The following is a 22,878-nucleotide window of genomic DNA, read 5'->3' on the forward strand; positions in this document are numbered from 1 at the left end:
CTTTGAAGAAAGGCGAAAAGTATTGGTAACTCTAAAGACGTGTTTGGATAGTTGTGCAAATGTTCCTAAATAAACATTTGAATGTGCTTAAATACATGTAAAAAAGTGTTCAAACAACATGAAAAGAAGTTCAACAAACACTTGAAGGTGTGGAGGCCAATATGGCCAAACATTCGTATAAATGTGTGAACATGGTGAGATAATAGCTAAAGTGTTCAAGTAAAGTGAGCAAGCACTTATAAAAGTGAGAGAAAGTCTGTGGCCAGACGTGAAATGGACTAGCGTAATGCAAAGTGTCTAAACGCCTGATTTAAGACTGTGTGGTAACAAAAAATCTCATATTTAATTTGGAAGAGCTAAATCAGAAGGGAATTCACCAGTTCAATTTCCCCTCACTATAGAAAAACATCTGCGGCTTTTAATCAATAACTTATCTGCTCCCTCCTATGAAAGCCCAAAAAGAATGAACACAATTATTTCAAAGGTGCCCTCAGCTCTACAAGCATCATATGTAATATAGTCATTCCAGGAAATGAAGAGCCCTTGAACCATAGCTAGCTCAGATACTGAAGCCCAGCCTTGCTTTCCTTTGACTCCCAACGGGTGCTATTTTTGATCACAACACACATCAGAAACCAAATTCTTTCCATTAAAGTGCAGCACTTGAAGTAAAAGAAAGAACGAACAACCACAGAAAAAGACACAACTTCCACAAGAAGCCACAAGCAGGTCACTGCCAAACGACGGCCTCTAGGGAGGAAGCATGTAGTCTGACATCCGCAAGAAAAATATTGATCCAAACACATCTAATGCATTCCCATGTGAAGTTGATTACTGTTCTGGCAAAAAAAAATCCGAAAACCCTCAAGTGAGGATATGTACTAGTGTTTCTGTGAACAAACACAACAAAGTCTAACTATGTGAGATGACACTCATGTTGGGGCATTGACTGATGGAGATGTGAAGACAACAGAAATGGTAAGTAGGGTATTGGGAATGACATCCAATCTGCCAGTTGCCCGTTAGGGATGCAGAATTTCACTGATCATAGATTTAGAGAGTCAAGTATATGATGTGGGGGTCTTATACATCACCAACACTTCTGTAGGGGAAACATAGTGAGGATGATTGTATGAGTGCGGAAAAGCCTTTGAAAAAGTTCTCAGTGGGTAACAGTTACAAGAGCCAGGCAGAGGTCGCATGCGATATCACACAAAGAAAGGGTGCTGAGCCCCATAATGAAATGACGGGTAGTAGTCAGTGTGTTGGGTAGAATACCTTGCTCTTTGTGTCGACCATCTCTAGTGTTACTGTGTGCACTCTCGTCCTAACCTGGCAGCAAGCTTAATACTAAAAATAAAATGATGATAACTTTGTGTTATGATCATCTTATTTTTCATTTGCACTGCTCTTGGAGCAGTGAGGCGATGCTTCGCCGCCTCAGCGGAGGAGCCGCTGCTGATGGTCTTGTTTATTGGTAAGCTGTGCAATCACTGATCCCTATTGTTAGGAGGAAAGGCAAAGTTGTCATAAATGTTATTCTTTGCTTATTGTATTAACTATGACGTCCATGGGAAGGTAATGCGATGTTGACGTAATAGTGTTCAACAATGGAACCTACAAGTGGTCTGATAGGTGTGTAAATAATAGTATTAATATACATTACAAAAGGGTATTTTACACGAGTCTGTAATGTTATTCAAAAGTATGTGTAAATGTATTGGTAGGAAAGTAATTGTTTCAAGCTTGTGCGTAAATGTGTAGTTATAGACTTATATGAAAATGTTCATGTAATTTCTAAGGACTGTAAGACGGGTATTCATTCATGTGCTTTTTATGGGTATGTCCCGATGGGCCTGCAAGCATTCAAATATGCAAGTTGAAGTGTTGAGACAGGCGTACAAAAGTGACCAGATAGTTGTTTTCACAAGTCTGTAAAAGAGTTTTATAGGAATGTAAAAGTCCTCAGAAAAAAGCTATAAATTGTAAATAGCTGTGTAAAGCGTGTCCATAAGAGTGAATAGAAGTGTCCACATTGGTAAGTGAAATGGTAGAGGCAGCTGAATATAAGCACTTGAAAGTTGTGTGCATTTACTCAGACATGCGTGCAAAAATGTGAAGCCACGTATGATAAACAATTCGTGGGTAGAAATGCTTAAGTTAAATGTGCTTGTAAACTTGTGAATGAACCCGTCATAAACCGTCCTGAAAAAACAGTTAGAAACGGCGATGTGCTTGCTAAAAGGTGTAGTAGATGTGCAAATATATTCAGCTTATGTGTTAAAGGAAGTGTACAAAAGAGTTCAGCTGTATTATTAAAAATATGCAGATAGATTCATACAAACGTTCAAGACAGCATGAAAAAAGTTAAGTAAAGTTTGTGATTTCATTTAGATATGTATAAAGCTTCAGACAGGTATACACTGATAATAATAACAAACAAAAAATTACATAATTCATATATGTGCAAAATGTACAATGTGAGTAAAGGCTTAGGTAGTTTGGAGAAACGGCTTTGACCGACGAGAACAGATTTGAATAGATATTATGGTTTCATAGTCTATAGAAAGTTGTCCAAATGCAATTCGAATTACAAACTGAAAATCCCTCATACAAGACACGTGCTGATGAAGGAACCAAACTATGAAGATTTATTCCCATTTAGAGAAAGTAGACCTAAGGTGTCACTTGCGCCCACCTCCATAGCGCCACTCTCCTTTTTTGTACCTTAAGAACAAAGTAAAACAAAAACAAAAAATAAGTGCACTGAAAAATTTCAAATATTTTCAGCCTGCCATCATGAAGACAGCACAATATACTTCGAGCTTGGAACCTAATATTTTCCTGACTGAGAGCCAGGAAATGGGCTCGTGCAATCTCGTTTCCATGCTTGAAATACAACTCTAGGAGAGATAAGGCAGATACTGAGCTGTTAGCTCACAATGAAGCATTCACCGCTATTTTTCCCGCTCACCTAGATGCGTCAGAGCTTCCTTGTCCCAGGGCCAAGTAGCCACTCCAGCCAGCTCCTCTTCGGAGGAATTTGCGAAGAAGATGTTAAGGTGTGTTGATCCATCTAACTTGAGAATTGTCTTAAGTTCATTGACATCCAAATACGCCCTGAAAAAGAGAAAGAGACTTGGTTAGAGTTTGCAGAAGGTGCTCTGTATCGGAATGCATTAATGTCTTCCTGTGAGCACCATATGGGAAGTGTGATTCACCCTTCTCTGACAAACATAGTACACACAGAACACCAGATGCAATCGGCCCAGGCTACTTGTTGTTCGACACAACTAATCATCACCAAAAAAAGAGCAATTCCATGCTTGGGTCCCGCTATCAACAAAAGGTAATAATACCTGAGAGCCTCTCATCATCCAAGGCACAATTCAGGACTCACTTGTTTACACAACAACCCAACATAAAATCTCCAATGCTCCCAATCACAAAGCTTCTTGGTGTCTTCCTGTGAATTTAGCACCACATAATTGCACAGAACCTTCTACCATCTGATTCTACAGACAAGAATTTTATCAGTAATGCACTGTCCCAGATCTCTCACAAATGCATAGGTAATGCTCAGATATATACAGCCCGAACCCATCTAAGACAGAATTACATATTTTAGGTTCACAAGTACATAGAATTCCCACATTAGCCTGGGAAATCTCTCCTGAGAGCACGTATGTGTATGTGTGTCATCTTTTCCCCACATAATGCCCCCTTGGTTCCTAGCCTCTCAGTTCCATGATTTATCAGCGCCGGGACGCCCCGTTGGGGCAGCTGCTGCGCTTTACAAAACACACAAAATAAATAAATAAATAAAATAAATAAAAAAGGACAATAGCTTATTCCAGAACTGCCCTGTTCCGAGGGCAAAATATCCAAGCAACTTCTTAAGAGAAAAGATGAATGTCAGTAGCCTCAAGTCAGTTCTCAACAGGGCGAAGGTGGTGGGGTTTAAACACTAGTGCATCACAACCAAGTTGAGCAAGGCACCTACCACCAACGTCAGCATGTGGTCAGTGATACGACTCATATTATACCAACTCTTGTGATGCAATACTATTGCTTCTGCGCTGGTTGTTTGTAGCGAGTAATGGGAGTGGGTCCCAATTAGTAACCTATCAAAAGAAATTAAACAGCCTCAAGACCACAAAGAATACACAGCTAAAACCTATGACCCCCCCCATACCACAAACAAGAAAAGGGTGAATGAAAGCAATGATCAGTTCTGATTCCAATGAATACTAACTTGGCATGCTCCTGCACAGGAATAAGGTTTATGCTTGCTGCTGCCGACATGCAAGCACAACATGCAACCCAACGCGGACCACTAATCTAGAGAGACGACCAAACCAAGCATCCCTCCTTTTCAATTCAATCAGACAAACAGAAAAGAACATGGCATATACAATCCCAGCCCTACGGTGTGTTGCACTGAGGAAGATGGTGAGAAACATGGAGCGTTTGGTGATGTGTGTTATACACTCCATGGAGGTAAACACCTGTAACATTAGGTCATGAATGATGATGGTAATGATGTTGGCAATGGAGGTGTCTTCAATTAAGAAATGACTTCTGTTCTGGGTGGGCAAGTGAGTGATGTAGAAAAATATGAATGTTGTGCTGTGTGAACAGGCTGATGAAATTTGCAATGCATCCAGAAATGATTTTGGGGGAGGCAAATGAGTTACCACGGATAGTGGAGCTCACCAGCAATGTGTGTACACATCTTTATTGGGCGTTTAGTACATATCTAAAGCTCCAAGAAAAGAAACTCAGTTCATGCTATATATTCACCTCACACTAGTACGAGCCGTCTAGGCAATCAGTTACAGTTCATACTTGGGCTTGGCTGGAGATAGATTCACACCTCATTAAGGTTTAAATGCAGCAAACAAAAGGTAAATGATTGGTAGCCAACTCCCTTTGCACCCTCAGAAACAATTGGAAGGCAGCCACGGTGTTAAAGGTCAACCTGTGACGTCTCATTTAACACCTATTCAACAATATGCAAGGATTCTACTTGCTAACATCCAGCTGAGGCTGTGAAGGCTGTGAGGAATGGGGGCGGAACAGTTGGTCCCCCGTCTCTTCTATGTTAACACCATTGTCTGGAATTAAGTGATGAATGCTATTCTGGAAGGGCAGATAAGTCTTGCAGAATGAGGAGATGAAAGCTGTTTTGGTGGTGAGGAGGTGTTGTATAATGAGTACATGAATGTCGTTCTGGGTGGAAAGTTGGCTGCTGTAGAATGAGGTAATGAACGCTGTTCTGGGTGAACAGCTAAGTGAATTTATTTGAGAGAAAATACGTTGCTCCTGTTGGGAAAAAGAGTGATGTAATAAATGGTAATTTGGGTGGCTGGGTAGGTGATACAAATTGTGATAACGTATTGGGAATGTGGGTGCTGTAGATTTAGTAGATGAGTACGGTTGAACGGGAGACTGATGCTATTCTGGATGCACAATTAGCAGCTATAAAGTGAATTAATTATCTATGCTCTGGGTTGGAGAATTAGTGCTACAGAATGAAGAGAGGAATACTGTTCTGGGATTCGGTAATACTGATTCCAGCAAGGGTGCAGGGGGTGTCACTTTGACACCCTCTAGCACCCCAAATACAGGCATATGTGCCATGTGGCACACAGACATGCCCTAAGGGCATGTCTGTCTGTCACATGGCATAGGTGTGCATGCAGACATGTGCATGCACACCTGGATTCGGTATTTTACCACCCAATTGGATTGGGTGGTAAAATACCGAATCTGAAAGGCCTGTCGCACTGGAAACAGTGCTACCTACATCAGGAATTTCCGAATCGGTAAAATTACCGATTCGGTATTTTACAGAATGGGTAAATTTACCTAATCGGTAAATTTACCGATTCTGTAAAATATAGCCCCCTACATCTCAATCACCAAATATCGGTCGGTAACGGCCGAATTCGGCCGTTACCGACCGGTATTTGGTGACCTACATTGGGCCCTTAGTTATTTGAAGTGAACAAGTGGCGTAGCAAGGTGAGACATGGAACCTAATACAAGTACTAAAATGTATCCCCCATCCAGGTTTTCAAAAAACATCCCTAATTGGGCTGCCGTGTACCGCTTTTCTCCAGTGGATCATTGAACCCTAGATTCCTGGGCGCATATGTGCTTCAGCTACAGTGACTAACACAATGAATTCGTCAGGGCCCAGGATAAGGTGCACAGCAAGTTTTAAATAGAAGAAAAGGGAATAGAGGGGGGAGAAAGCGTCAAATCAGTTAAGGAGGGTGCATGTAGCTGCTGTTTTACGATCGATCGCAGTCCCTAACACTTAAAAAGATGGGGGCTGAGTGATGAGTCGAATAGGAAACGAGAGCGGGCCCACAGAGGTCAAGGGTAATAGGTAAGAACAAAGGCATAGGGATCTACAGATCCGAGTCATAATCCTGATTCCCTTCGGGGAAATGTTGCGGGGCTCTATACATAAGGACTGACAGAAGGGACGCCACAGATCACAAATAACAGAGAGGGAACGATGCCCCTAACACAAAGCAGCTGTCTCCTACGGAAAGGTCTGCAGTGCAGGCACAGGAATTCCAGCATAGGCAAGGCAAAGCAAACTTATCATGTTAATAATTCAAGCTGTCTGCAGCACAGCAGCATACAGAGGTTTCATCTCGTCCCAAGCACTCTACAAAGAGATATACCCTGATCCCTGGAAAGGAACTGCCAGGAACACATGTGGTGTTCCTTTGAAGGTCATGGCACCTTCAGACAATCAGTTCTACCTAGAATTATAGATACACATCTATTTGCAGAGGACACACCTATAAACGGCATTGAGCAGCATGCATACACTTTTCTGTATAAAACAACGAAAGAGATGGTAAAGTAAAGTTTTATTTTGTTTACCAGTAGGTGTGTACGGCAAACTGAAACTCACTGACAGTTTGTTGAAGCTTACATACGTCTCTATACAGGGGTGAAATGATGTGTAAACTTCGCACAACTTCAGTTGGAGAAAACAATCTCACAGAAACTTGTTCGGGGAGTACTTTTCACCAGAGTCGGCTTTAGTAACTGGTGGATCCCTGTGCAACAAAGTTTGTTGGCGCACCCCAATGAACACTTCCGTCAGGGATTCCCTCACTACCACCCTTCAACGGCGCCCCTCAAGTCTCCATAACTATTCTCTCACAGATGCATTACATTCGTTTTATAACACCACTGATACCAGTGTAGGGTGTCAGAGTCTTTTACATCACACATATTACACAAAGACAATCAATCCAGTGACGTAGCTAGCCCTTTGGCTGCCTTGGTGGTCACTGCAGTTGCCGCCCCTTGGCGGCCAATTGAAGAGTTGGGGGGATTGCGCCCTGAGACGGCAGGGAAGAGCGGGGGAGGCCGCCTCTGCTAAAACTCGTGCCACCTGGGGCGGACCAATCCATCCCCTCTTTACCCCTTGCTACACCACTGAACCAATTAAACGTGTAAATCCGTGTATGGGAAACATTACATAAGACAGAGGACTACAATAGGAGTCATGTCATCCATACTTGTAGGCAGTATAGTTTAAGAGCGTTTGGGCTGGAGAAGCACAAACTTCGAATATCAAACTTTACACTGTGGATAGGGTTTCTCTTTAATAATAAGAATTGATTTCTGCCTAAATGAACCCATTTTGCAACATTAGGCTAATGAAAGACTGGGGAGAAAATCATAATGCTCTAACCTATACTATACCGTTTTCATGCAGCTCTTTGATGACAGTTAATTGCTCATTGTTCTACATTAGGATTTTAATATATAAACTGCAAGTAACAATAGAATCTCTGATAAAAGCAGCAACCTACTGACTTATTTACATTACATGCTCTTTGTGATGTGCATGGTACACGTTCTTTGCCGCAGGCATATTAACCCTCTGTGCTACCTTACCATGCATCAACACTTCCACTAGACAAAACTCCAGTCTCTCTCCTGAAAGAACATTATCACCAGAGTGATTGTGATATGTTTATTGTTGGCTGAAAATTGCTGGAGGCAAAGAAGGAAGCAGCAGGTGCTTCTAAAATCATAATATATGTTGCACCGCCACAGAGACAGCCCTGCCTACAACTTCATTTGTTTCAATTCACAAACCGAAAGTGAATTGCATAAAATTGAGCTGGCGTACATCTCTAGTAACCAAGGGGGTAAGAAGAGTAGAGAGCAGAGCTCGGCTCTATGTGGCTAGATCAATTAAATGAAACACCCGCACATACACGCAAAACATTTTATTTTATAGCCCAAAAGCAAAAGCAGATATTTACTGCAGCGCATGGGTGGGCATAAAAACGTGCATTCAGGTCTGTTTAACACTGTTCTCTCTCTTATATTTCTACAAAGATTAACATTGTGGTAAAGAAAGAAGGAAAACAGTGTTCAACAGTGCAGGCTTCTGGGAAGTGCAACTGGCGCAGATTTCAGAGCACAAATGGCACCCCCCTGACCTTGACACCTGGTGCGGTGGGACCGCTCGCATCGCCCAAAAGCCAACACTGATTTTCACACTGAAAGGTTTTTTGATGGGATTTGCTTCTACAGAGGCTACTTTTTCAGAATGTGTTTGTCACAATTGAAACTTGGCTACTGGGTGGGGAGTGTGCATTGCAGTTTTTCTCATCATGACTCATTATTCCAAAACAGTACTAAGCTATACAGAAGTTCCCCTTTGGCTCTTAGTTTTAGAACTGTATCAATCAGAGGGCTATGATCACTGATGATGATAGGCTTTACCTGGCACCAAGGACTGAAGCATGTGGGGTATTTTCAAGAGTCCCTAGGCTGCCAGGGGTTAATGAGTTAATCAGAGCCAGGAGCTAGAAGCGCGACAACGAAAAGAAGCGTGTCGCCGTCGCTGTGCTTGCCGTCACAACTCCGAAGGAGGGTGTTGCCGCTGGAACTGTCGCACTTCACTGCATCGGAGAGAAGCGTGCCGCAATGAAGTGGAAGCGTGTTGCCGTCGCAGCTGCTGCCGTCGCAACTCCAAAGGAGGGTGTCGCCGCTGTAGTTGTCACACTGCACCGCATCAGGAGAAGAATCTCGCAATGAGGTCAGAGCGTGTCAACGTTGCTGTGCCTGCCGTCGCAATTCTGAAGGAAGGTTTCACCGCTGGAACCGTCGCACTGCACCGCATCCACCAAGAGCAACTTACATCCCCGAGAAGCACGCCACCGTCGGAGCTGCTGCTGTCGCATTTTGGATGACGCTGCTGTAGTTGTCGAACGGAAGCTTCACGCATCGTGGAAAAAGAGAGTCGCCGCTGGAGCTGCTGCCGTCGCATCGTAAGGGTGTCGCCGCTGTAGTCCAAGCATCGAACCCGAGAAGCGTGACCCTGACTTGCAGCGACTTAGTTCTTGCATGACCACACTCAGGGATATCTGCTGGAATTGTGCTAGGGTTTCACCAGCCACCCCTATGATAGCCATATCCGTTTTCATCATTTTCTTCTCCGGCCCAAAGGACTCATAGACTTGTTTAATTTTATGGTCAAAAAACTCTGAGATGTTTTCGCACAGAGTGGTTGACGGGGAAACCTCCCTCTCAACACACTTAGGTTCAAAAAAGGACTGTACCACCTTAAAGATTTCTTTGCTCGAGTGTTCTGCCTGCTGAATTGAATCAGCGTAACACTGTTTTTTTGCCTTTCTAATAGCCTTCTGGAGTTTTTTGGATGCTTCCTTATATCGAGCTTTTTCTAAGGGCCCGTAGTTTACCCTCCAAAGTCTCTCCAGCCTCTTGCAGGCTGCTTTCTCTACTCTACGGTCCTGAGAGAACCAGTGAGCGGAGGGGGAATCCCATTTAGATATTGCGCGTGTAGCCGGTGCAATGGAAGACACCATATTCCCGACCCAATCACTGAGTAGCTGTGCGTCTATGTTAACATTTGAGGTAAGAGATGGAATGTTCTGAGCCAAAACAGGGCCCATGTTAGCAGGGACTAGCTTCTTCCATTGTCTCTTCATGAAAGAGCATTTGCTTGTAGCAGGTCTGTCAGCCGCTATATTTAATTTAAATAGGATCAGTGAATGGTCTGACCAGACTAATGGTAGTGGTGCCTCTGCCTTCACATAGTTAATAGTAGAAAAAATTAGATCAAGTGTGTGACCTGCTCTGTGCGTGGGGCCCTCGTTCATAAGTCTCAGCTTGGCTGCATTTAATGTGGACCTCAATAACTCTGCAGGGGCGCAGTCCTCTTTATCCATATGGATGTTAAAATCCCCGACCACGAGGAATTGAGGATAGAGGAGGGAGCTCTGAACAATAGTCTCCAGCAGAGTTATCAGGTTGGGATCCTCCCCACCAGGCGGGCGGTATATCACTAATCCCGCTAGAGATAGCTGAGGACCCACCTGAAAGCAAAAGTGTAGCCCCTACATTCCCTGAATCAGGGTAGGGGCGGAAGATGTTAGTGTAAGCTGTTCTTTAAATATGACAGCCACACCTCCACCTCTTTTAGCACCTGTACGGTTAGAAAAACATATTTTATACCCTGGGGGTACTGCCAACAAGATGGCGGTCATATTATCCTCATTGATCCAGGTTTCTGTTAGGAACAGAGCGTCCCACTCATGCTCTTCCAGTAGCAGCCAGATATCATCTGTATGCTTAACTAGAGATCTACAATTCAGGAGGCCAGCTCTAAGGCCTCTATTAATCGGTGGCTTGGGTTTAGGAAACCTCGCTGCGTCCATTGGTACCACTGATATCCCACAGTCCCCACATATCTGGGGAAGGGCGGTAGTCTGAAGATCTGTCCCATGAGTGCAGCAATCAGATGTGGTATTGAGAGCCCACAGGTCTTCCCTTGACCACACGATCCTACCCTTATACGCACACTCACCGGCAGCATGCCTGGCCCCGGCCGCGTTCTGGTCGTGGACGGGCGCAGACGGGCTTGCCTTAGGCGCGCCTTCGGCGCGCAAACGGCGCGCCCGCTGCGCTCGTCCACTGCGCGCCCGGTAGATGCACATGGTAAGCAGTAGATGGGGATGGGGGTGTGGCCTGAATGGTGGTGGGCGTGGCCTGTGTGTCCCAGGGAGTGGTGGCAACACGAAGAAGTATCCCGCGGCAGCGTTCCAAACCGCTGCGTGGGGGTGCCCAGGGGAGAATAAAGTAAATCTTGTCTTAAAATCACAATAATTACACTCAAAAGTTTTAAAAATTCACAATGCGTCTCTCCCGGCTTCCGCCTCGGGAGGTCAAAGGTGTTCAGACTCGCGCTTTTGCTCAGCGCGCTTTAAATACCCAGCGAAGGGGGCGTGGCCTGAATGGTGGTGGGCGTGGCCTGTGTTTCCCAGGGAGTGGCGGCAACACGAGGAAGTATCCCGCGGCAGCGTTCCAAACCGCTGCGCGGGGGTGCCCAGGGGAGAATAAGGTAAATCTTGTCTTAAAATCACAATAATTACACTCAAAAGTTTTAAAAATTCACAATGCGTCTCTCCCGGCTTCCGCCTCAGGAGGTCAAAGCTGTATGTGGTCACAACTGCTTAACTTACAACGCCTCTGAAGTAAAGCCCATCTGCTCGTGCCAAGCTACCAAGGGGGTGAGCAGGGGTTATTTTAGGAGTGTAATCTCCTTATCCTGACCTATTTGTCACAAGTACCTACCTGTGCCAACTAGAGACCCCCAAATCTAACACAGTAATTAGTCAATCAAGGAGGAGAGGGCTTTCTGAAAGCCACTATAAAGTACATTATACATATAATTTTAGTAAAATTAAAACGCCACGCAACGCAACTTAAGGTACATTGACGCAGAGTGTCGCATCTAAGAACTGAACTGAACTAAGTTTAAATCTACCATCGTAAAGTAATCTTATTGTGTATTTTTGTCGTTTATGGTCTTGTGGTAACTCTATATAAAGTCTACTTATTTTTTATATAAAACCTGTGTGGTGTCCATTTGTAATGTTGTCACTGGGTTACTGTATGTGGTCACAACTGCTTAACTTACAACGCCTCTGAAGTAAAGCCCTTCTGCTCGTGCCAAGCTACCAAGGGGGTGAGCAGGGGTTATTTTCGGATTGTAATCCCCTGATCCTGACTAGAGGAGAGGGTCCCTATTTGTCACAAGTACCTACCTGTGCCAACTAGTGACCCCCAAATCTAACACACAGTAATTAGTCAATCAAGGAGGAGAGGGCTGGCTGAAAGCCACTATAAAGTACATTATACATATCATGTTAGTAAAATTAAAAGGCCACATAGCATCCCGGTCACCATCTTAATCATGAAAAGGCATCAGCACACAGGTATAATTGTTTTGTGTGCTCAGGTGGTGGTCAGAAACACTACAGCTTTTTATGGGCAAATCGAGGCAGGGTTACATGCTGTCCTGAACAATGCAGAGAACCTTTCGCCATTCCTACAGAATATGTCTTCGAACTTCATGCATGATAAGATACACACTTTTCATAGGCTACAACTCAAGATAACACTCTAAAATTGCTGCTTAACAAACGGCATAATTACTTACTCGACCACCCAGAAAGTGACTTGAGGCCTCTTTAGGGGCAGGAAAGCAGTATTTAAATGTTACAGTACCAGTAAGGAAGATTTTGGGCATTGATAAGCTCTTGGATGTAAAAGGCTGGTGGGTGCTGCCAGCTGTTTGCTTAGACTGCTCAGCACTTCACACACTGTTAGCCTCGTCTCTGAGTGATCCACTTGAAAGGATGGCCTTTTCGTGGATGATTTATGCCATTTCTGAGCAATTATTTGGTTAAGCGAATAAAACTTGTCTTTGTACAGCGGCCATCTGGTTGATGCTGTTGCCAACTCAGCCCAAGCCCGGCCATCACTCTTCAGGCTGAAGCAACGCCGTTTAAATCTCTTCCAGCAACAGAAAACCTGTTGTGTTCAATGCTTGCTGCTGTTCACCTTCACCTTCACACTCGTGGTGTACTTGGGTCTCAAGCTTAATATTTATGCAACAGGTTTAACAGGTACCATTCGGTCATCTTTGTACTTCAGACCCGATATCAGGATTTCTCACGTCAGGCAGGAGGATAGCAGGACTTACTTCCTAGAAGATTTTCCCTCACAAACCTGTAAGGGCGAAAGTGCAAAAGTCCAGAACTGTGTCACGGGTGCCAACTTTGAGAGACCTTCCGTTTAATCCCCTCCCTGTTATGGCTATGAGAAGACCACCTAGTGGGTGTCAGCTTTTAGTTCAAAGGACAGTCTTACTATTGATCTAAATGGCTTTTTCTTACAAACGAAATGACAAGATGGCTCAGTGAGTTACATGTTCGCTTCTTTAACATGCAGTAGGTAGTTTTCACCTTTGATCAATTATTGATGTATATATGAGTGCCATTAAACTGAGTATTAGAACCAACCATTGTTTACAGCACTAGAAAGGGCAGAACTGTGCTATTAAGTGCCATACCACTTAAACCATATCTGAGATCAATTGGCTTTAGCAATGGAGTGCAGCGTGGCTAAAGTATTTAAAAAATCATGCAAGTGCGCACTTACAAAGTGATGGGCCCATTTTTCCATTCTTTTAGTTACCCATCTGTGCTGGATCAGTATATGAAAAAACATGCAAAAATGTATTTTTTAAGCAGAGGAATGCTACACGATGAGTAAAAGAAACAAGGGCAGAAGCATCACGAGGGAGGGAAACATCCTCAACTAAGACTCCGAAACTGTCACACAAGCCAAACAACGACTTGTCCAAACAACAACTTATCCTTAACCATGCATGAGCATGGTTAAGGTGAGTGTTTTGGCAGGGCGGTGTTCAGAGGAGCCTCGGACAGGAGCAGGTAAAAGGAGTTCGGGGTGAGGGGGGGGGGGTTCGTGTTAGTCTCTTGGAAGTGGGAGAGGTTTGAGTTAGTTTTTACGGGATTGAGTTAGTTTTTAGGGAGTGGGGATGTTCGGGTCAGTTTTTAGGGGGTGGGAGGGGTTTGAGTTAGTTTTTAGGGGGGTAAGGGTTAGTTTTTAAGGGGGGCTCGGGTAGTCCTCAATGGATTGCAGCAGTGCATGTGTTAGGGACTGGGTCATTGTATGAGTACATGGGTAGTGACTGGATGATTAGAGTGCTGCAAGGACAGTACATGGTGATTTTATAACTGCTTGGGTTTTGGCTGAGTGATTGGATAAGTACATAGTGCTGGCTGGGCGATTGGAGGAGTCATGGGTAGTGACAGAGGGATTTCTGGAGTGCTTGGGTACTACCTGGGAAATTGGAGGAGTGAATCAGTGGTGTGTAGGTGGTTAGAGGTCTGTATGGGAAGTGCTTAGGGGATTGTAGCAGTATATGAGTTAGTGCCTGAGCCATTCCATGAATACATGGGTACAGAATGGAATATTAGAGTACTGCAAGGAGAGTGCATGGTGAATTTGTAAGTGCTTGGGTTTTGGTAGAGTGATTAGATGAGCACATGGTGCTGGATGGGTGATTGAAGTAGTGCATGGGTACTGACCGGGCCGGACTGCATGGGTTGTGCTGAGGGTATTGCAGCAGTGCATGAGTTAGAGCATGGATCATTGCATGAGTGCATGGGTACTGACTGGATGATTAGAGTACTGCAAGGAGAGTGAATGGTGAATTTATAAGTGCTTGGGTTTTGGCAGAGTGATTGGATAAGTACACACATGTCACATCAGTCCCACCCCCTCCCTTCACCACTGTGCAAACTCGCCCCCTTGAATCTTGAGGGCCCCTGGGGCCCAACTATCCCACCAGGTACCTGCAGTAAGCACCACAAAGCTGCGTTGCAGAGAGGTAGTCCGAGGCCATGCCTCTCTTTTCACCTCTCTCCAATGCAACTTTATAAGCACCGGGGGGTGGCGGTCCCCCGGGGCTGCAGGGGGGGCTGTGTGCCCCTCCGTGAATATTTACAAAAATACCCAGGGTGGCGGTCCCAGAGGCTGCTGGAGAGCCGCGTGCCCTCCCGCATATCACAAAGATAGCCCTGGGGAGGTGGCGGTCCACGGAGATGCGGGGGCCCCCAATAATATTTGATGACAATACCCCCGGGACCTGGCCTACATGGCGGCCTCAATTACATTTGTTTTAAAAACAATGCTTTTTTGGGCCCTAGGGGTCCTTGTGGGACCCCCTGAGCAGGCCTATGGGGTCAGGGTGTTTCTACCCTACCCCCTTTTCTTGTTTTTAAACATTTCTTTCACTGTTTTCTTGTACCTCGGTTCTACAGAGTCACAAGATGGCTTTGTTTATTAATTGACTGTTTGCCAAAGTAAGTTCTCAACCGTCCTTAATAATTTTTTATTTTTTATTATTGAGATCCAGGTATAACAGTATCATACATGACTTAAATTGATCTTTCCACATAAGTAATAAATACAATTTTTTTCCATGCACATATAATATCATTCTATAAATACAATAAATATGATTTAAAAAAGTTAATACTCATCACATCTCGTAAAGAAAACTATCATTGAAAATGCAGTTGCCTTAAAATCCCATAAAAGGCACAGCTATATATAAAAAAAACAGCCATCCGAGGAGAGCAAGGGGACACCACAATTCTTTTAATCCATTTTCAAACTGCACCAGTTTCTTCGGGCTGGAAATATTCTCCCCAGAGTTTCTCGAATTTCCTTACTCCCCCAGTTTGAATTGCATATTGTTGCTTGCTTACTCTAACTCGCCTCATCTCTTGTAGCCAATCCTTCTATGAGGGAATCATCTGGTTTCGCCAATTTTGGAGTAGAAGGGATCGGGCAACCGCTGTTGCGATATATACTATTTTTACCTATTTATCAGAGAGGCCCAATCCAGCATCAAACCTCAGGGCTGTCAACCAGATAGTTGGACCCACATTAACTTACCAGACATTAACCAGATACTGGCATATTTCGTTCCAAAATCCCTGTATAAATGAGCACTGACTAATCATATGAGTCCAGTTTGTCAGGGACAACACTCCGTACGACTCTTTTTCTACGGGAGTTTAAAACGTCCGTAAAAGCATATTTCAAAGTAGGATATCCTCTTGTGTACACTGTCTTACTTAGCAAAGAGTTTGCCATCTATGTCCCCTCAGGAAATCCCCCACTGTCCGATAACCCGCTCGTCCCCATCTTTGAACTATCTCCAAAGATAGCCTTATCTCTAAACCTGTATCCATCGCCTCCAGAGACGTTGCCGCATTTACCTGAGGGATGGAGTATTTACTGTAAAAATCCCTCAGTTTCTTGTAGAGCCACTTTAGGCTTTTGTACAGTACTTTTTTTAGGCAATTTGGTTATTTTTAACATAACCATAATTTTAAATTCCTTAAAAATCAACTGCATGAAATTACTTACGAAAAGACGTCCAAGAGCATTTAATTTAAATCTAGATAAATATTGTGCAAAATAGGCAATATAATAATCTGTAAGATTAAGAAGGGCCAATCCTTCATTCTCACAAGTATCATATAAAGTGCTACGTGCTATTCTAGGTGCTTTTTTTGCCAGATAAAAGATGAAAACATCGACTCAACCTTTCCTAAAAATGGAGGTTGCTAATAAACAAGGAATGGCATAAAATAGGAAATTTAAAAGAGGGAGCTCCGACATTCTGATTAGGGAGACTCTACCTAGAATAGTCAAAGGGAGGGAGATCCATCTGGAGAATAACCGCTGAACCTTCGTGAGAAGGGGAACAAAATTGAGATCATCCTCGATTCTCGAAGAGAACTTTACACCTAAATATCTCTTTGGGAGGGAATTAGCACACCCGACCAAGTCAGGCAATAAGGCCTCTGGAGTGCATCCACAGAGTATAACTTCTGTCTTCCTCCGATTGATTTTATATCCTCCAAGTGTCTCATATTGAGCAAAAATCACAAAAAGCTTCATTTGCGACACTAGCTGACTATCTATTATCAGCATAATGTCATCCACGTATAATTGTATCTTATCCATTTGAGGAATTGTGGTTTGAATGATCTTGTTATCTCAGATTGCTCTGGCTAAGGGCTCAATGAAAAAGGCAAAAAGAATAGGGGAGATTGGAGTACCTTTATTTGGCCCACTTCGACCGAATTAATGATAATCCCCGTTGCAGCCTTACAATACAAATTGTGTATAAACCCCGTGATCTGGGATGGAATGCCAAATCTAGACAAAATGTAAAATAATGTTTCCCAGACTACAAGGTCAAAGGCCTTTTCTGCGTCTAATAACAACACTAAGGCTTGTATATTATTCACCTCAAAATTATCCAGAGCTTCAGCCAGATGGTGTGTATTAGTACCAAGCTTTCTCCCTGCTAAAAAACATTTTGGTCTGGGTGAATCAAACCCAGGGCTATTGAATCAAATCTATATGCGAGCAGTTTAGATATTATTTTATAATCGGAATTTAATAAAGTTATAGGTCAGTATGAACTGGGGTTGTTCCTGTGTGCGGCAGAAGCTGTGTTATTCTGGCTAAACCATTGTCATCTTGTCTCTGCCACCTCACCTTCCCTAATATATCTTCTTACATACAGCCTCATTTCCATCTCGACTGTAGGCCCTGTTGTACCAGTATGAAAGTGATAATGTTGTAGTGACTGAGTATGATTGATTGGTATTTATTTATGGTGTGTAACTGAGTGTGTATCTTGTTGTGATGATTGGGTGTGTGTGGGACGCCTATATTTCTAAGATAGTCTCTTTGATAATGACATGAAAAAAACTGTCTCATCTATTATCCTAGCATTAACTGTATCCATATTTAATGAATGTCTATTTGTTTGACAAAACAATAAATTAATATAAAAAAACAAATGAATGAGTGCTGAGTAGTAATTGGCTCTGATGTTCATTAGCTTGTCACCTCAGTCTTCATCTTAAGGATCCTCTTGTAGACATATGCCCTGGCAGGGTCTTGTTCTTCTTTTTTCCTTGAATTGGGGTCTTTGGCATCCTTATCCTTTTTCAGAAAACTCACTATGTTCCCTTTAAAAAAGGATGGTGGTATGTCATCGCCCTGCAGCATTTTATTAGCTAACAATAAGAGGTGGTCAGTTAAAACATCCGAGAAGGCTTTAAAAAGTTCCCCCGGGAGGCCATCCGGGCCACAAGCCTTCCCGTTGAGAAGGATCTTGATAACCCCCATCAATTCGTCTTTGGAAAAAGGTTGGCTTAAATTAGCTCTCTTTTCTATGGATAAAACCGGAATATCACAATCTATTTTCTGACTCTTTGAGTAGATCTTCGCATAATGGTATAGCATAATTTCTCCTAATTTCACAGAGTCCTGCCTTACTACTCCCGCAGTCGGGCATTTCAGGGCCTCTATTTCTTGGTCGCGTGTTCCTGTGCTTGCCACATAAAAAATTTGCCTGTAAAATTGCTTTCTTCATATACTCGCTGAGAGTATGTATGGCTTATAGAGGCACACTTAGCACAATATGGATTGCTCAGGGCCAGTCTGGCCGTGTCAAATACTTTTTTATTGATCCTAGTTGAATTCCTCAGGAATTTATCATAGCTCTGATGTATTTTTTGCTCTAACACCTGCTTTTCTTTTATAGCTTGAAGGCAGTTGCCAGCATCTTTACTTATAATCTTCCCTCTGACAAATGCCTTCATGGCATCCCAGACCATGCATTCGGATGCAGACTCCATATTCATTGAAAATAATTCCCTTATCTCTGCTTTGAGGGTCTGAATCCACCCTTCATCCTGTAAATATTGTTTGCTCAATACCCATCGCTTAGGACCTGGGTGAAGTTTGCTGACTTCCACTTCGAGCCTGGGCATTGAATGATCAGAGAACCTAATTCAAACCATACTTTGTGCTTTATATTTCAGGGTTTAGGCGATTTAAAAATAGTCAATGCAGGAGGATGAACAGAACCTTCCAGAGAGGCAAGTATATTTCGCCTCCATGAGGTGTGCAGTCCTCCAAGGGTCGATTAAGGCTAGGGTGTACTTAAAGTTCTTAATAACTCTCAGAGAATTTCGTTTGCCAGTTTCTATGCACCGGTTGAAGACTACACCACCCCCTATGCTAATCTATTTCAACCACTTATGTAGAATCCAGGGGGTCTGATTATCGTGGGTGATTTTAATGTATTACAAGATCCAAGAATGGATTCTTCAGTTTATGCTAAAAAACTGGCAAAATCATCCTTAATAATTATTTAGTAGTTCTTCAGTTATTGATAATTACTGGTATCTAAGAGCAGTTCTTAGTTCATTCACTGTCTCCTATTTACCATGAGCTCACATTAGGATTTTGGCTGACCGCGAGTACGCAAACCAGCTGAGGAGTTGTTTCCTATTTTAAAAGACGCAGAATTTGGTTACAGTATTCTGGCCTCTTAACTTCACCCAATTACTAGACCTGCTTGCAGTGCTTTAAATGGGAAAAAATAAGTATAGGTACTCATTAAATTGAGCTAGGGGCGTGGCTAGTAGGCGGAGTGAGACATAATGATACAAAAACACTTTATTTGGCCTTGCATTGCCCTGAATAATGGTGTCAAACTTTCTGTTTGTGTAAATTAACAGCTAAACCCCCAAATGAGCCAAGCCATCAACCCGACTTTTAGCACTTTCAGGCTAATAATCAGTCTGCTCTAGGAGGAGAGACACTCTAGCACTTACACTGGTTGTGGGACAGAACAAAACGTGAGAAATGTACAAATGTAAACAAAATGTGTTAGCTCGTTTCACAAAATGAAGGCCAAACACCAAATGTTCATGTTTCCTCGTTTAAAAAATATCTATATTCGCAGCTTCATAATATCATAACAATTCTAATGTTCCTACTAGCTTGCATTTTGCGCAATCCTTAAATATTCAAGAGTGCACACACATAAACAAGCATTACACACATTTCTTTTCACTTAACTTCCTGATTCTGTTCCTCTCAAACATACACTCTCTGTTTTCACATCTCTAACCTCGAAATACAACCCGCTCTCACTTCTGTCTCATTTGTAGCTTATTCTGTCCAACTCTTTACCCCAATTGTATTTTATCATTCTCTCTCATCACTCTTTCTATTTCTAATCTGCCCTCTCCGCGCCTCTCTATCTCTTTCCATGGATCTCTTTCTTATCTCTATCTGCGCGTAGCCCTTCTGCCTCTCTAGCTTTTTCCTTCTTTAAACTCACTGCTCCCCCCCTCACTCTTCACCTTCACTCCTCCCCATTTTCCCTCCTCTCCCCTCGGCAGAAGGCCCCAGGGCTGGAGAGCTTCACCACCATCAAGGACTGAATGTCCCAGCAGGTGGGCTGGTGGGAGGTCAATTCACATGGGCAAGTGAGTCAGGTGAAAGACAGGCCGACCCCAGTGGGAGGCCAAGTGGTGAAAATCACTTTTTATCCCAGTGTTCCTCCATGGACCCAGCATCGATGCCTGGCAGGGGGTGGTGAGGACAAAGAGAGCTTCCATCTGGGTAGTAAGGGAGCAGCGGCCCTCTTGCTGAGGCAGGCCTCCAATAGGACGTTCAGGCTCCACCAAGCAGCTTGCCATAGCTGCATCATACAGACAGGTGGCAGCGATCAACATGCTGCCCAAAAAAACGGCACGCACCAGTCCAGTGCCCACCTTATCAATCCGACCCTGAGTACCGGTACTCCCCTTGACAGTAGAGAAGTGCCGGTACTCGGCTCGGTAAATTTAAGAAGTGCGGGTACTCAGTACCGGTGAGTACCGGCCCATTTAAAGCACTGCCTGCTCGGAGAGCGGAACACTTCTCCCTCACAGATTAAGCATGCGCGCTAGAATAAACTTCTCACTTGAGATAGACCAGCGGTTCTAACAAATGACACTCGCCGCCTCTGCCCTAAGCTATACTTTCACGACAGAGAACAGGTACAAAGCTTCTTCTTCATGAATTTGCTCAGGTGAGGTGCGTATTAGAATGTTAGCGCACGTTTCACATTTCAATCGTGGTTGGAATTAAACCACTAGAACGCTGCGGAGAAAAGCGAGTTGGCAGACATCTTTGAATTCCTGCACTGCCAACTTGTGCTCCGGCTTACCTTCTTTAACGTTTTTACACCTTTCTTGGGGTGTTTGTACATTAGTATACTGGCAATTGTTGAATTATGAGGAGGAAACCTTCTGAGAATCCTGACATAACCCCACAAAGTAAATAAAGAAAGAAAACCAGGTCAGCCATGTAGAAAAGTAAATAAAAAAAGATATTTGCAAATTGGAGAGTCAATTCAAACAACAAAACTGCTGGAATAAGTACCCTGCATGGCGTTGTTTTTTTATTATAGTTAGATCAGAAGTTGCATGACATTGGTTGCTTTAGGATGGGTATTAGGATGTCAGTTTGGAACTCTTGAGTGGGATGAATCCATAGATTGTTGATGAGAGGTCGGTTGGTAGAGGAGCCACCCTGTATTGCCGTGCCAGCTATCTGCAATAAAACTTCATTTAAATCGGAATTTCATCAGAGAAGTTACTACACGTGACAATTCTAGGGATGGAAGTTAATGATTTCACTCAATCCTTCTCAAATATTACCAGGATAATACTTGGTCACAGATAAATGCTAGGAAGAACGAACATCACCAGATCTCATTTATGAACATGACACCTGACATTGTACACCATGCATTTAGGGCATATACAGAACCACTGGAATTTTGCAGCCAGAGAGGACCAAATTATGTGACACGGTTGACTAAATTATGCTGATACAAAAGGCAAATTATGTGGTATAATACAGCACATTCTGTGGTAGTATTATGTAAATCTTTTGACATTTTTACACATTAACTCATTGTAGGCAAACGTTTCACAATACTTGTATCAAGTTAATATCTAAATACAACAAAAAGCAACTAAAATGTGACAGTTAACCTCTGCAAACCGCCTTCTACTGGGTGCCAGCGCACGTGGCAGCGTTTTAGTAACATTTGATCTGTTTAAGCTAGAAACTATTTTAAAATCTGCAAATTATGTAGCAGATGATGGATTATGTGACATGTGTGGCAAACCCATAGTTATGTGGAAAATCCTGTTGGCACAAAATCACAAAATTACGGCGCCCTGGGTATATACGAGAAAAGGGACTGCTGTTTTTGGTAGGTCAGACAATTTTAACTAACACTTCTGTTAGGAGACCCCACAGGAAGGGTGTGGGAGGACCCTGCTAACACCATTGCCAGTGTGACAGCTAGTTACTAGGAAACTTGACTGGTTCCAAGATCACACTTAGAGGCTCGTTAAGTGTATGGCGTGTGTCCTGTTAGCTCACCATGTCACCTCAAATTACAGTTGAAGTATGCCCACCATACTTTTAGATTTTGACCCAAGTCAACAGTGGTGATTTAGGTATGAGTGCAGTGGAAGCGGCAATAATGAAGTATAAACAAGAGGTTGAAAGCTGGCTAGGGGAGAAGATGGCGGCTGACTGAAGAGCTCAGTCGCGAGCTCATTGCCCAAAGGTATGCAGCGTGGATAATGACCACTGGGGAATGAGCACTGGAGAGTGAACGACTCTATACAATCGCGGCACAACTTCTGCCAGGTCCGCGCAACACTCGAGCTGTCCCTAGTGAGAAGGGAAAACGGCGGACCGCGCCTGATCTCACCTGATCTGATTTGGGCTCCGGGCTCCGCGCTCACAAGACGGCGGCGGCCTGCCGAGCAACATCGAACCGCTTACGTTGCAGACTCCAGGCTCTGAATCCATAGGATGGCGGTGGTGGTGGCAATGGTGGTGGCGACTGCCCGTCTAGTAACATTGAGCCGATTGCGTCGCGGACAAAAGGAGCTGCAAGCAAAGTGAACCATACCTGTTTGCACCGGATCTGGGCTCCGAAGGCTCAGCGCTCTGTGCCTGTCATCGGCGGTATCTGTTGCCACGCACTGCTGAGCTGCTCGCTCTGTGGTGAAGGGAGTGGAGACAACAGGA

At 43.6% G+C, this 22,878-nt stretch overlaps 1 protein-coding gene across 1 annotated transcript in view; it reads right to left on the reverse strand.

Annotated features, from left to right (window-relative positions):
• Positions 1-22,878, reverse strand: part of PAPPA (pappalysin 1) — an 870,469-nt gene that overhangs the window by 554,808 nt on the left and 292,783 nt on the right. The window contains exon 3 of the mRNA XM_086921096.1: positions 2,975-3,120. Coding sequence (XP_086777222.1) covers positions 2,975-3,120 — 146 coding nt within the window. The remainder of the gene's footprint in view (positions 1-2,974; positions 3,121-22,878) is intronic.

This window comes from Lissotriton vulgaris, chromosome 5, assembly GCF_964263255.1.
Source record: "Lissotriton vulgaris chromosome 5, aLisVul1.2, whole genome shotgun sequence".
In the NCBI taxonomy this organism is placed as follows: domain Eukaryota; kingdom Metazoa; phylum Chordata; class Amphibia; order Caudata; family Salamandridae; genus Lissotriton; species Lissotriton vulgaris.